The sequence below is a fragment of the Falco peregrinus genome, chromosome 4 (assembly GCF_023634155.1).
Source record: "Falco peregrinus isolate bFalPer1 chromosome 4, bFalPer1.pri, whole genome shotgun sequence".
Taxonomy (NCBI): Eukaryota; Metazoa; Chordata; class Aves; order Falconiformes; family Falconidae; genus Falco; species Falco peregrinus.
This window is the reverse complement of record NC_073724.1, coordinates 4,412,253-4,428,365: the sequence shown is the minus strand read 5'-3', so window position 1 is coordinate 4,428,365 and position 16,113 is coordinate 4,412,253. Positions and strand designations below refer to the sequence as shown.

The 16,113-nt window shown below is 41.4% G+C and overlaps 1 protein-coding gene across 5 annotated transcripts in view; it reads right to left on the bottom strand.

The window, feature by feature from the left end:
* Positions 1 to 1,147: 1,147 nt before the first annotated feature.
* NECTIN3 (nectin cell adhesion molecule 3) overlaps positions 1,148 to 16,113 on the bottom strand; it is a 69,638-nt gene continuing 54,672 nt past the window's right edge. For 2 of the 5 annotated variants that reach the window (XM_055802069.1, XM_055802067.1), the window contains exons 8-9: positions 4,726 to 4,788; positions 1,148 to 4,178 (exon numbers count right to left, since the gene is read on the bottom strand). In XM_055802069.1, coding sequence (XP_055658044.1) covers positions 4,002 to 4,178; positions 4,726 to 4,788 — 240 coding nt within the window. In that variant the 3' untranslated portion in view covers positions 1,148 to 4,001. The remainder of the gene's footprint in view (positions 4,179 to 4,725; positions 4,789 to 16,113) is intronic. The other 3 variants (XM_055802068.1, XM_055802071.1, XM_055802070.1) reach the window with 3 other exon arrangements.

The following is a 16,113-nucleotide window of genomic DNA, read 5'->3' as shown; positions in this document are numbered from 1 at the left end:
CTGATTAATCTCAAACTTAACGTCTTGATGACATTGGCAGGATGTCATACATGTAAGCAGCAATGAAGCATTACCTTTGCTACTGGAAAGAAACATGTTTTCAAAAGCCAAACCCAGTCTTCCAATACTGGACACATACCACAAGTGGACAAAAAAAACCCAGGACACCTCCCACTAGGTGTCCACTGTTCTTAACTGAGCAGTTAAGAACAAACAAGGCCATTTTTTAATATTTTTTTGCCTGGAGCTTTAGCTCTCCAAGTCGGTAATCTCTGAAGCGAAATTGTTTTGACAACTTAAGCCACCTGCTCTGTTACTACAGCACTCACACGCAGAGCCTCCAAACACAGCGGTTCACATGAGTAGCTTCAGGTCTGTGGCATCAGAGAAGTTACTATACTATATTTTAAGGACTTACCTATACAAGACAGCATTCTGCACTCAGTTTTGTATCTGAGAAGATACAGAAAAGAATCTCAGAAGACAACAGCAGGAGCACTGCCAGAAAGCAGCTAAAGCCAAGAACTGGAAGGTGAAAACCTTCCCTCCACTCTTCATGAATTATCAACACCTTTACTGGGCTTTCCTCAAGCTGGATACCCAATACGTTACATCATTTTGTGACCTAACAGCAGTGGTCCCTTAATGATCTCTTGTCAAGCATTTCCCCTTTTATAAATAGTACATTTTTTTTAGTTTTCCTTTTTTTTTTTTTTTTTTTTTTTTTACACATCCAAAACCATTTTGGATGCATACCAAACATGAAATCTTGCATTTCCTGTAATTAAACTAGCTTGTAGAATCTAAAAGATACTTGAGCAGAGGACAATCTACATTTGCCAAAACTAGAGACATACACAACTCCTCCTCTTCTCGGTTCCGATCTCCTTCAACAGTGATTTTGGTTGTGCCATTTACTTAAGTGCTGGCTTTACACAAAGTTCTGTATGCCCCCCGTTAAATAAAACAAACGTTGAAAGGATATCTCGTTTCAGCATCTGGTGCCACAGGTATTCAAAAGTGGTGCTGTTCAGAAAAAAACACATACCCCACACATACAACCAGAGAGAAGGAAACTTATCACCAAGAAAAGTGGATGCATTTTCCATACCTTAAGCAATCTTAAATCTAAACAACATATGCAAAGTTCCTATCTTCAATGCTTTTATTCAAATCAAAATACAAATACAAACATTTGAAAATGTACAAAAATAAAAGAGAATGTTTTCTACTTCTTAAAGCAGATCAAACTTACTTCTACATGTGCAATCCTTTCTGTGGGAAATCCTAACAGGCAGACGTTTTTCTGTTTTCTTCAGAGCACTCTGCCAAATCCCCTCCCTCAAATCTCCAGCCACACTTAAGACTACAAGCAAGGGTTCAAAAAACTTAACACACGCAATGTCTCTGAACAGGTTACAAAGAAACCACTTCTCACAGGTAATAAACATAATATATCTCCCTAATGACTTCAGGGCAAACTACACGCTGACCGGTGGTCTGCAATTCCAGCTTCCCCTAGTTTGTCAATACATAACGTGGGCAGCGCAGCTGGACTACAGTTCTTCAACCTAGTTTTATAAATCCAAAAAAAGCAATAATAGCTTTGTTGATAGCATTCTTCCTTCCCCCCTCTTTCCCCCAAAGTTCCAACCCTTCAAACAAAAATGTATCTGCAAATAAGAGGCGGTAGAAGAGGTCTCAACCCAAAATAATTGTTTTTTTACATCATCCGCCAGCACAATAGAAACTGAAATGATCATCTGCTCAAAATCACATTGTACTAATGAATGCAGTGGAAGCATTATCACAATAACAGCTTTAAACAATCCTATAACATATATCCCAGTATTGTTTGTATCAAGGTTTTCTCAGTGATATTGATCAAATTATCTCAAGCAGTATAGTTATCTCGATGTTCTGTCATTCTCTTTGCTTTAACATTTGGCCAGGACAGTGTTTTCTTTTCACGATCTGGCAGTAAATGCTTTTTGCAGCTGCAGTAATGTAGGGATAGGTGAGGCAACACTGGTGGGAAGAGGTAGCTGCTGACACTGATGTTACTGGAAAATATATTTTTGGGGCACATAAGCCCTCGTTAAGGTCTCAAATACCACAGGAGGCTTTGAAATTGAAACCAGTTGCTCGATTTACGCAAATGTGCTCAGTGCCTAAGAGAAAAAGCAAGTTAACAGCATTTCAAAGAAAGCTCCCAAGAAATAGATTCTCTCCAACCTTTTCCTTTGCCATTCCTTCAGTTGTCAATCTCACCCACATCATGTAATCTCTTGCTTAGCAAGAGAACAGTTAATGTCCACTTGTACAGTGTCCAGAAAATAGGCACCTAAACCATAATCATCGAACTGCTACCTGCAACAAACCAGAAACACTAACCCAGCCCTCTGTGGGCAGGGACCTCGAACTTCTACTACGATGGAGATAAATGCAGGTTGAATACAGGCTGTATAATGGCATCCTGCCTGCAGCACACGACTAAACTACCTTGCAATTTTATTCCTTCTACAGCTACGACTCTTCCCTCTGAAAAATCCAATCATCTGCAGAAAAAACAGTAAATATTACAGAAACTATGTTTAATTCTGAAACAATAGCTAGCTCAGTATGACATAGCCATTCTCAATATTTTGGCTTCAGGTCATCTGACTGAAAATCATTATTCTGTACCTATGTGTATAGAATTCACTAGTTGTTTAAGTTTCTCTAGCAAATTTTAATCACTGTCTTATTTCCTGCTGTCTTAAAATACTTTAAGATTTTCCTGTGAGCTCATTTCAGCACTAACACATTATATACTTTTTTTTTTTACTTAATATTTTTCAGTCCAAAGGAAAACTTGTTTTTCTAAAAAGATCCTGAGCACATTTTTTCAATCATTATCTTCCCCCCCCAAAAAAACCAAAATCAAACCCACCAACACCTGATGTGGGATACTGTTAGCACTGGTAACATCGGGACATTCTCCAGTTACTTCACGCTACTGGTTAAGGTTAAAGGACAGTGCTGAAGACTACCTGAAGTCTGCTTGAGGCTTTCTTTTTCTTGCTAATACATAAGAACACATCACAGGCAGTTTTACTGCAAACTGAGAAGCAGCCAAAAAATGTGAGATGTATTTATTACCAAACAAGACAAACTCTGCAACACTTAACATAGGACCCATACCTGGAAAAAAGGCTAGATATCAGTATGTAGGTAAGATGCAGCTACATGTAAGACAATTTTCAGAGAGTTAAGTCTAATAATCTACTTCTTGCAACCAAGTTTCACATAGACCTAGTGTGAAGCTACAACCAGCAAGTACACCAACTGACAGGGAAGACCAATATGAAACACGAAGTTTTTGATGTAAGAAAATTGCTTCGCTTTTAACAAGGTGGGAAGACACACAACATACATTATGAAACAGGCAAGTCAGTATTTGAGAGGTAGTCTAGTTGCTCATTTGACTGGGAGAGGTAGAGCTAGCTGACAAATCAATAGCCAGTCAAAATTATAATGATCCCAAAGTTTTCAAAGATGCAAAAAAATTACTTTCAGCCCAAGACTGCTTATGCCACCAGGGATTCGTTTGTCTTGCTCATATTTACTCACTTTTACACAGGTAAGGGTATTATAAAATATCCAGTCAGGGAGAGAATGCTCCCAGAAATAACCAGGGAAACAGCTTAACTACGTTTTGGCATGTGTCAACCAATTAATCTAATTTATACATCTTATGACTAGGAAGGTTAGTAAAGCTAAACGCTCTTCTCTTTTGGCAGGTTGATAGAACTACAAAACCAAATACATATCAAAAACTAGAAGCAAGTTAAGTCTCAAATTCTATAGGGTTTACCTACATAAAATTCTCCATGCGATTTCTTCCCACGGGAAAAAAGACCAGTTACTTTAGAGAGCAAAGCCAATGAGACATATTGGTCAGACAGTCAACAGGTATTAAACCCCTCGCATCTTAAAAGTTAAGACATCTGGGTACGGATTCATACATAATGCTCCCTTGGATTGATGTAGACTCTTCCAGGTCCTGAGTTTGGCGGGTATCTGCTGCTCCAATTTTTGTAGTATGTTTGCTGATAAACAGGATACATATGCTGCAGACCTTCCTGCTCCTGTGGCTCTTCCACCTCGCAAGTAAGTTGCCCTCCATTCACAGCCTTCTAAACACAAACAAGAAGCATATCAGTTTCACAGTTCACGTATAGTACCTGCAATTCCTATTCTTGTTAAAGCTTTAAGCAAAACAGAAGGCGCATGATGTCCAAATCAGTCCTATGGATCAAGAAACAGGAACTGAAAAAAATTCCAATCAGTAACAGACACAAAGTAATAGTAACTACTCAGAGTTAACCTCAAAATGTTGTTTCAAAGCAGGTCAGACTTTAAGGCTGAAAAATGCTAACAAGCAAATCACAAACTATAAAAACATCTGTTAGCATTCCTGTGCTTTGTTATTTTATTCAACAAAAACTTCAAAGCTGTAGTGTCTATGTATTTAAACTCAGTCAGCAAAACTACCTAGGAAATACACGCTATGAAAATGATAGATACTTTCTGCTTCATGGACACCAAACCAACACATCCAAAGTCATCGACTGGGACGGACAAATACTTTGTTCTTCATGAACAACCTCCTTATAAGCTTATTCTAAGGAACATGATGAAATGAAAGCCTCAATCAGGAATTCAAGCCATCTTATTATTTACCATGTGCTGCAAGTTTCCAGTATCCTTCTCTCTGTACTGGCTTTGCAAAGCAAAATGTTCTTTCTGAAAGAAGAAAGTTACAGTGGAAACAAGTCAAAATTCAACCCTGCAGCACAGATTTGCTTTATACAAAAGTGCTAATAATCACAAAATACACTCTGCCTTGTGAAGTCTTAACTGAGCACCATTTAGAATGCTTCTTACAAGTTAATCTCTGGCAGCAAAAGATGCTATTGTCAATTTAAGAAGTGTTGTTTATACATTTAATTTTGACCTTTTTATTTAAGCATAGATCTTTTTAATCTTTCTCAAATGTGCTTAACATGACATTATTTTAGGTAAGCCACAGGCTAAAAAAAAAAATATCCAAAGGTTTTCACAAGGATCATACAGATTGATGCTCAGTGATATTGCACAAAAGTATTAACTGGAAAGGAATTTACTTGTACGCTACTGAGAGTAGAAGGGAGTACATTTGCTTTTTAACTTCATAAAATTAAATTAAGCACTTCCTACTGAAAAATTTAAAACTTCTAATGAGACTACTGAAAACAAATACAAGAAAATGCTTTTCATTACAACTCATTTTATTCTACCCTTCTTAATTAAAGCAGCATAGATATATTTACAACTCATCTACTCAAGTTTGTTTTGCTGACTGCTTTTCCAACTGACAGCCCACACTCCCTAGATGTTTTACCATTAGCTTTTTCTGTGAGGTCTAGAACCTGTTCCTCAAAGCATGTCTCTCCAAAATATGATGTCAGAGGTCTAGGAAGGCTGGATAGCTAGATGTACATCAGGAACTAACTGGCATTCTATCCACAGGACAAGACAAGAGCTGACAGCAACCAAAATCCTCCTGAACACACATCACGTGAACACCCCACATCTCAACATCAACTGCGGACCTGCTCCTACTGTTCAGCATGGCTTGCTAATGCCACCGTAGCCATACACAGCAGTAGGTTCTGCAACTCAGGTAGGAGTCCATTGCTTGGGTCATGAAGCCCATTAGTCCTTTGGAAAATTGGCTATGCTAGAGTAGGAAAAAAAACCACAAACAACAACTTGCTGTCCAGCTGGGTCCTGCTACCCGATTCCCTCTCCTGCTTATGATAGTAGTCTTCAAAAGTCAAGTCTGTTCTGCAGTTCTTCGCCCTCTGTTGTCCCCTGGAGTCCCACCACCAAGATCAATACAGGTCTACAGGCTGCTTAACACTAAGTTTCAGAACTCAATAGCAGCACATAGCTATCACAGTAACAAAAAAAGTCATAAGGTGACAGTGATCTAGTGATCAAAGCATTTGAGAGGCGTCTCTATCGCTTAATGCTTCAGCCAGGTCTCACAGCAAGTCCATGGCAAAAGCAGAGGTTCTCAGCTGGCAGATGGCCCGCGGCGCTCTGCCCTCTGACATTTCGCACCAGAACGGTTCCCAGGGGTACCGGGGCCCTCAGCAGCTTTCTGAGCCACGGCAGCCACCAGCACTCCCAGTGGCACCACTCCACTTGGGCCTGACACGAGTGCTGGTGTTAGCCCTCAGCTCCAGAGAGCAAACACTGGTCGGTAAAATTACAGGTACACAGAAGATACGTAAATAATGCAGATGTTACCCCTGTCCATTAGAATACACACGGGTTAAAGAGTGAAGACACACAACTTCTAGATAGAAAATTGTATCCTACAAAGCTTGTCATGTCAACTATGTTACCCCTGGAACAGCTGGTCTTTGCTGGTACTCCTGATTTTTAAGAGGCCATAGTTGTGGCTTACTTGGTATACATTTTACTGATTCATGGCAACCAAAACAGTATTCAAGTACACAGATGCTTCATAACCAGCTAAGCTGAAACCATCTAAGAAACAGCACCAGATGGAAGTCTTGCTCACTGCATGCAACTGAAGAAAAATGAGCTACACGTAGCTTATCTATACTTCATGTACAGTTAACATGCAAAGACAGAAGTATTAGTGTTTATCAGTAGATGCTATTGTTAGAAAAGCAGCTACACTGGCACATAAATCAGCACACTTGCTGTGCTCTTGGAAGCAAGCTAGAAAAACCTGGCAGAAGGGAACTTCCGCCAGAGCTCACCCAGACATTTTGTTGAAGTAGAATCACCCATACCTATGTCTCGCCTGAACAGTGTTTGGAGATACTATTCAAAAGCAGGTCGGACTACAAATAATTTTCCCAGACAGCCTAGTATCCTCACTATTCTGCTACTAGCAAAATCTCATTTCCTCAAATATGTTTTTTTGGTGGGTTTATTTTTTTTTTTTTTTTGTGTGTGTGTGGTTTCTCTTTAATTTTCTTGGTTTTTGTTTTGACATCCAAAGGAAAACAAGTAAATTTCTGTTCTTTGCAATGGTCCTTCACTTGGTAGGAAGAACATCGCATGTTCCAGTATTTCTTTCACAACGGCCAACTGCCTCCTTCAGCCAATCAGCCCTGTACAAACCGCGATAAACACTGTTCAAGTGCCCCACGGGTCCTCCGATCGTCTCATGCTTAAAGTGGAAATTTGGTCTCATCTCAACAAGCAGACTACTGCTACACTTGGCAGCTGCTGGCAGACAAGAACAGATGTTTATCTGAGTGATTTACCACACTGATCCAATCATAGACACGAGGCATTTAGGTTTTGCTCAGGTCTCTACCTAGTGGGATCTTGGGACTTAGACTGCTTGAGTCACAATCCACTAGCAGCATTTCTCAACTAAGAAGATGTTTCCCCCACCAACTTCAAGCTTCCTTGGTAAAGCTCAGGACTCCCAACTCATTCTCCTCCCTCAGTCATCCTCCTAAACCTCAGCCCTCTAGCAACCTCTGGGATTTTTTTGGAAAAGGCAGCAAAACTCCTGGAAAACATGCAGTTCCTGTTGCGTAAAGAGGGTAAATAAAAGAAGTTCTCTTCATAGTAACATACAACTAAGTGTATCTGGGTCATGTATAAGGAGCCTTCAATGACTATCAGATTTATTCAGAAAACAGAGAACTCTGCAGCTTAAACCCGCATGTTTTAGCTCCAGTCTGCCACTAACCAATATCACAACTTCACCAGTTGTCTGCCATCAGCAGCCTCAAGGTGACCAAGTTGGAAAAAAAGCTGAAATAACATTACAGCAGCTGAAAATAACAGGCTCAGGTATAGCCAAAGGAAACAAACATATACCTTGAGGTTACACTGCCACTGGTCTAAGAGATATCACAGTTACGACTCGAAAGGTAAAACTTTACAGACGAGCAGGACACAGCCTGAACAGCTGTAAGATTATGGAAGACAGAGTGGACCAATATATGGTGCCTGTGATTTTCTGCCAAAGGAGAGGGCAACTGCACTGCGGTAAGAGTAACCGCATGAAAGAAACCCATCAATCAAAGCTAGTAAAGAGCCATCGTATCACAAAGAGCTCATTTCTTTAACAGGGTTCATATCAGAACAGAATACAAACAGGCTGCATTCTGTGCGGTTCATAATAAACCTATTCGGGCTAAGAATAGTTGGATATAATTTTTTCTTCACTGCAAACGGGTCATTATTTCCAACACCTGCCTGCATACATGAAGTTGCTGAATACTTCCATGCAATTAGTAGTTACAGCACTGATTAGCTTATATATACACATCTTGAACATGTAAATTAAGTTAGATTTTGGGCTAATAAGAGCCCAGTTCTGGAACTGCCTCCCTGATTTTCCCCTAAACAGTCAAAGCACAACACAAGAGCAGAGCACTGTCTCCTCGAGGACAGACAACGTAAGACCTTCCAAACTCTGACCCAAGAGCTAAACAGACGCTCAATTATTTACAAAACCATTAAAATAAACACAACTTGTCACTTTGTGCATGTTTATATACTCACCTCTAATTTGATTTTATCTGGCAGACAAAGTTCTACTCATTTCAGGAAGAAATGCTTCCTTGCCCTTTTTCTGGGCTCTATTGAATAAATACACTGCACACGTTACACAGCACACTTGAAGGCGTATTTTCAAATCCCAAGCAACTCGGATCCTTCTTGGGTATTTACGGCTTTAAAGTCTATCAGAAGGGGTAGAGAGTATCTAAATGTTACACTTCAATTTTCTTCTTAAACTTAGTTTAATAAAAACCTATACTGCAACTATACATTTGCAGCTCTGTGAATAATGGTATTTTTCCCAGGGAAGAACTAGCACAACCAAACACTTCCTCAGGCAGGAGCAGAAAACCTTCCTGCAATTCAGTCAGCTCACTGAGGGGCCACTTTTGATCACGAATTTTAGATTAGACAAGCTATAGAATATATTAATGATAACGTCATTTACTTGACACAGAAGATTCGACACCTTCTTTTGTAAAAAACTTTTCTTTTTTTTGGTCACCATTATGGTGGAGTAACTTTTAGTGAAACAGGTTATTTCCAGACTGACAGTTAATCACCAGCTGCCTGAATGGAAGAATGGCCAATTTTAATCACACCAAGCAATGCTACCTAAGAATTATAGTTTAGGATATAGTTTACACCATGGTATCACTAATTAACTTCTTCCCTGTGTGCCTCACTGCTAATCGTACAGGGACACAACAGGCTAAAGCAACAGCTTTTACACAATTGGCAATTTGTTCCTGGTTGGTAACTCCTGCTTTCCCCAAGAGCCTCACAGTGGTAGCAACAACATGAAGTAGCAAAGTTGCAGGTCTCACAGCAAAGCCCCCCCAGACACCCAACAAAAATTCAAACAGGGAGGTAACGTTTGCACTGGTCATACACCCACGTTCTCACCTTCAAAAATATTTTGGCAAAGAACCCAATCTCAGTAACACTTCATTCTTTTCTCCTCCCTTGCCCTTAACGTTTTACTTTTCCACATTCATTATTTAGTTCAAGTTTTTAAGCAATTTTGAGTTAACTTGTAACGTGACCTGCAAATGCATTGTGTAACAAGTTCAAAAAAATAATCTTCTAATGTTTTCTACTTACTCCACACTTCCAGTAGTTCTTTGCTACCATCTTCACAGGCCTGTGACTCCAACTTTAGTTTGCCATGATTTCTGTCTTCTAATTAAATGGAAGGGTTTTTTACCCCTGCCCTTAAGGCCACACTGCGTTTGCTTGTTGGGTCCTAGAATGCAATCTGCAGACCAGTTCTGAGAATATGTGATTTACCACTTATCAGAAGAAGACACTGCTCTTTCATACCTGTGCTAAGAGCATGAAGTCACCACATCAAGCAGCAAAAAGAAGAGAAGTCTTAAAGGCACAGCAGCAGGCTGTCCCCACGTGCCAAAAGACGAGCCAGTGGGGCAGACCACCGGCCTGGCTACACAGAGAGCTTTGGCTGGAACTTGGGGAGCGGGGGAAAGGAGAGCTTACCCCTTGGAGAGGACTACAAGGATGTTGTGAGGTTACACAGAGCAAAGGTTAGAGAGATAACAGCCCAGCTAGAGCTCAGGCTGGCCACTGCTGTAAAACGTAACAAAAGAATGTTTTGACAAACACATTAGAAACGCGAGGAGGACGAAGGATAATCTGCATATTTTACTGGCTGCGGGGGAGAACGTTGCCACAAAGGATGAGGAAACAAAAAGCTGAGGTACTTCATGCTCTCCTTGCCTCAGTCTCTAATAGCAACACCAGCTACCCTCAGGGTAACTTCCAGCCCTGAGCTGGAAGACGGGGATGATGAGCAGAATGAAATCCCAACAGTCCAGGAAGAAACCGTTAGTGGTCTGCTGCTCCACTTAGACATACACGAGTCTATGGCGCCAGATGGGATCCACCCAAGGGTGCTGAGGGACCTGGCAGTGGAGCTCACCAAGCCGCTCTCCATCACTTATCAAGTCCTGGCTAACCGGGGAGGTCCCATCAGACTGGAGATTAGGCAAAGTGACAACGATATACAAGAACAGCAGGAAGCAGGATCCAGGGAACTTCAGGCCTGTCGGCCTGACCCTGGTGTGGGGCAGGTTATGGAGCAGGTCATCCTGAGCACCATCACACAGAACACGCAGGACAACTGGGGGAATTGGGCCCAGCCAGCGTGGGGTTATGAAAGGCAGGTCCTGCTTGATGAACCTGATCTCCTTCTACAACAGGATGACCTGCTTAGTGGATGAGGGAAAGATCATGGGTGGTGTCTACCTGGACCTTAGCAAAACCTCTGACCATCTCCCAGAGCATCTCCCATCTCCCTGGAGAAACTGGCTGCTCGCGGCTCGAACAGGTATACTCTGTGTGGGGTTAAAAGCTGGATGGACAGCTGAGCCCAAAGAGTGGTGCTGAACGGAGTTACACCCAGTTGGAAGCCAGTTCCACATGGTGTGCCCCAGGGCTCAGTAGTGGGGCCAGTCCTGTTTAATACCCTTATCGATCTGCATAAGGGGACCGAGCGCACCCTCAGCAGGTCTGCAGCTGGCACCAGGCTGGGGGGAGTGCTGACGTGCTGGGGGCAGGAGGCTCTGCGGGGGGTCTGGGCAGGCTGGGCGGATGGACCAAGGCCAGTTGTGTGAGGTTCAACATGGCCAAGTGCCGGGTCCCGCCCGTGGGTCACAGCAGCCCCACAGCGCTGCGGGCTGGGGGCAGAGCGGCTCAAAGCTGCCCCATGGAAAGGGCCCGGGGGTGCTGGTCAGCAGCCGGCTGGACATGAGCCCCCAGTGTGCCCAGGTGGCCCAGGAGGCCAACAGCACCCTGGCTCGGATCCGAAACGGTGTGGCCAGCAGGGCCAGGGCAGTGCCCGTGCCCCTGTGCTCGGCGCTGGTGGGGCCGCACCTCGAGCCCTGGGTTCAGTTTCGGGCCCCTCAGGCCCAGAGGGACGTAGGGGGGCTGGAGCGTGTCCAGAGCTGGGCAGGGGGCTGGGGAAGGGGCTGGGGCACACGGCTGGGGGTGCTCAGCATGGGGAGGAGGGGGCTCGGGGGGGACCTGATCGCTCCCTACAGCCGCCTGACAGCGGGTGGTAGCGAGGGGGTGTAGGAGGTGTAGACATCTCCCAGGTAAGTAGTGGCAGGGCAAGAGGAACCAGCCTCAAGTCCTGCCAGCAGAGGTTTACTTTGGCTATCAGGAACAATTTGTTCATGGGAAGGGTGGTCAGGCACTGGCACAGGCTGCCCAGGAAGGTGGTGGCATCACCATCCCTGGAGGTGTTTAACACACACGCAGACGTTGTGCTCAGGGACATGATTCAGTGATGGACTTGGCAGTGTTGGGTTAATGGTTGGACTTGATGGTCTTAAAGTTCTTTTCCAAACTAAATGACTACGAAACACACGAGGAACAAGAACCCCTGCACCACCACCAAAGGCTAATGTTCTGTGAGCAAAAAACTGCCTGCTCAAGAATTTCTACCAACAGTGGATTTAGACATGATTTAGACAAGCACTGGAAACCAGAACTGGAAACTCCAGTGGGTTCATTTATGCAATTAATTTTAGAGGCAAAGAAAATCTCACGTGGTATGCAAACACAACATCTTTGCTACAGAACAAAGCTGTACCTTTTACTGCCATGCAGCAAGTGATTGAACGAAAATCGTCAGGTTCACTGTAGCTGGTGTTGAGCTACAGTGTTTCTATGCAGAAAAACACAGTGTACCTGGGGTTTTGTGCTTGGATACTTACCTTTACATCTTCCAGAGTTTCATAAAAGCATTGAGTTTCATTTTAAACATGCTCCTTCTCCAAGTCCTTTAAAAGCCTAAAGCAATTATCCCATCATCATCATCTTACATTTTCTCATCCTTTCCAATTTAGAAATCCCATTACAAAAGCCTCCACCAGTAAAAAGCTTGTGCCTCATCTAGTCTCTATCTGGTTAATTGTTTTTTCCATTGTAAGATCCTTTTATCAATACAGATGAGTTTATCTATGCACATTTTGTGCTTCCTTCCTTCCTTGTTAGCCTAAACAGCTCTTCAATCTAAGGCAAATTATAACAATAATGCTTCCTTCTTCATCAAGGAAGAGACATTCCCACCTGTATTAAGACCATTAGGAAAAAAACCCCACAACTAGAAAAGTGCAAGAGTGCCACAATCTATAAATGAATCAATATTATGCTAGGTTTCAGAGTACTGTGGATGATCTTTTCAAATTTGATCCAGTAATGCCTTCGTTCAGTAAATAGCGTTATATGCTTTTAACTGTGCTAATAAAATTCCATCATCTTCTTCCCCGTGTCAAACAGAAATACAAATATTACCATTAAGGAGCTTTAGCATTTGACAGGGTTGCCTGGCTAAATACGTGACATATTCTTTCAGGCTGGCAGTCTCAAGTCAGCCTTCTCATGGCTAGAATTACCTACTGGGCTGCTTCTCCCTTCTCCACTTCTATTTCTGTCACTACAAAAAAGCTCTATTATTTTTTAATATTTCAAGAACTCTGAACATTCATGCACTCCATTGTACAAAACTACATTTCCCCCCTGCTTTCCTTCAAAAGCAAACCAGACATGAATTCAGTTTTCACAGTGTCAAAGACTGTGCATCTCAGTCATGTTTCTAGGCAAGTAAAGTTTGCTTCTGAGCAATATATTCTTTGAAATATAGTGAAAGCAACTGTAATGATTCAAAGGATGCCTGAATTAGTGCTTCCTCTCCCACTCCTTTTATAAATATTATGCAACAGAGGAATTCTTTTTTAAGCCACTGGAATTCTTCCATTGCTCAACTTCCTCTCAATTCACCACAAAACTCATGTGCCAGGCAGAGACACCCCTCTCACCAAAGACGTAACCTTCAGGCTGCTCACTGCTCTTTCACATTATGTGCCAAAAATAGTTCTGAGTATCAAAATAGTATTTCCATGACAATGACTGTTAAAAAACCACCCGGACAAAAGCGATAGCTTTGTCACTAAAAAAAGTTAATAAAGATGACCTACAGTCTTCACAGTAAATTAAATTATACTGCCTTATTTTTTCCTTTGTTCCACTTAATACTCCTGTGTTTTGTACTTTGCCTCACTTTGAGGGCCATAAGTGAAGCAGTCTTTCTCAATTTTTAAATTATTCACATGTATACGTAAACTGTTATCTGCAAATATCAGTACTGAGAAATTATTATGAGTACTCCATTACACAGTAATTTTACATATACACGTAGCTTATTATTTAACATTAGCACGTAAACACTAATATATTCTTAAAGTATACTTAAGCTTCCAAGTCTGAAGGATGAACCATGAAAGACACTGACTATCTAGTACTATCTAACATCTGCAACAGCCCACTTCATTTTAACACCGATACCTACCTACTCAGGCATGGGTAAAGTTTAGTAAAATACAACAGCTAGGACACAAACAGGAGAACTGCAGCTTCTTCAGTTGCACCTGGAATACTTGATCCAAAATACTTTTGGAATACAAGATCCAAAAAAGCCTCTGTGCATGGTTTGAACAATAACCATACAAGAGACTGAAAAATTTGCACATTACATTTAACAACTTGCCAGAGTCAGCTTAAATTGAATCAATCCACTTTCAATCCTGTTATTGTCAGCATACAGAAGACACCATTTAAGTTCATTCTCCTTTAACTTTGCTTTGCACCTTTGTGAAGCTTAACATTTCTGCTCAGATTGAATTAGACCATCTATTGCTGTTGACAATGCAGTGATGCGTCACTTGCAGTTTTCAGTGTAACCAGAAGCTTTCATCTGAGCCGCCTGGAGAGGCTTCACCAGCATGCTTCTCACTTACGACTGCGCAGTTCAAGCAGCACCTGGAACCCAGAATACACGGCTAGTACTGACTTCTAGACCAACAGGATGAGACGTAGCGACAGGCTGCTAACTTGCTCCTACCTCTTTACAGCTGTTCAAGCGTTGGCTTACTACACCAAAACAATGCAACCAATCACTTTTTGGCTAAAGCTAGTATTTTGACATGTATTTCTATTGAATAGAGTAGAAGTTCTTGCCTAAAGCATAACAGAGAGTACATGCTGATTCTAGGTAGTATCATCTAGGAAGACTCAACCTCCAGCTCTTTTCAGTTTTGGAGTTCCACAAAAGAGAAAAAGAACAGGTACACTAACAATGTTATGCCAACATCCATTATTTTTAACTAAAGCACAGTTAACATTTAAGCCTGAAGGAGAGCTAGATCACTCTCCTCCCTTCCCCAAAACAACTTTAAACTGTATTTATCCAGCTTGAGGGCAATGAGTATACAATTCAGTCTGTTTAAGGTCTTTTCTCTATTTACAAAATATATTTAGATAAAACATTTTATTGTGTGTTCAACAAAGACTGCAGACAGCTTCACCTTTTCTTAGTTCTTAAGTGTTCACTAACAAAAGCCAGAGTAAGCAAAACCAAGAAAGAATTCAAAGACAGCAGAGTTTCAAAGAGGAAAACAGTACGGTATACACTTTATGAGTAGCCCTGTAAAGGACAAATAACTGCATTTCCTTTTGTCATCATTTTGTCATCTAGCAGCACTACAGATGCACAAATACCACAACAGTCTGTATCTCCCGATTCTGTAAGCAAGAGATTATTTTACCATAATACTTAAGGCATAGGAATGTATTAGCAGAAGCGTGACTCACCATCGCATTCATTGAGTGTTGTAGTGACAGAAGAGTTACTACATAGTTAGCACAAGACGCCCAGCCTGAGCACAGTAAAGCATTTTTTCTTTTGTGCCATCCTAGGTGTTACACCGCCTTCAAGATCAGAAGGCAAAAACCTATTAGGCTTTTGGCCAACTAAATATTTTATACCTTCAAAAAGTTAGAATAATCAGGCTGCTACTAGAAGTAGCAAGGGATCTGAGAGAAGTTTCTTTCTTCATTTAGCAACAGTATGAAGAAGTACTACTCAATGTGATATCTGTAATAAGCTATGTTCTTTTCATGCGTTACTTTCATGTAGAAGGGGAAAGCTTCTATTGGCAACTCTTATTTGGTGAGCTTTAGTAACCAGCAATCACATTAAGAAAATCCTCAAGTGTATTTTCAGCATTACTAAGATATCCATAAAAATCCATCTTGAAAGTAGTGAAGATTTTTTTCCTAGAGCATGCCTCTATCAGAAAAAAGGCTTTTATTGGTCCCTAAAACTGCAAAGGTACAGTGGAGTACTGGAAAAACACTATTTGTTATAAATAATTGACTGCCTGAATTACCTCAGTCTTATAATTCAGCACATCAGTGGTTAGAATCATAGTATTTACACAAAGCACTGGTGATGGAACAAAAATTCCATTAAGAATAATTACGAACCAGTTCTCACTAATACTGTTAGGTGATTAAGTTTTCTTCAGTTAATTAGAAACCTAAAAATCAGACTGACTGATTTTTAATATATACCAGACAAAAAAGCAAAAAGAAAAACCAATCACACTTTGAGGGCTATAGTCAGGATCTATAGCGTTCACGAACAGACTATTACACTTCATA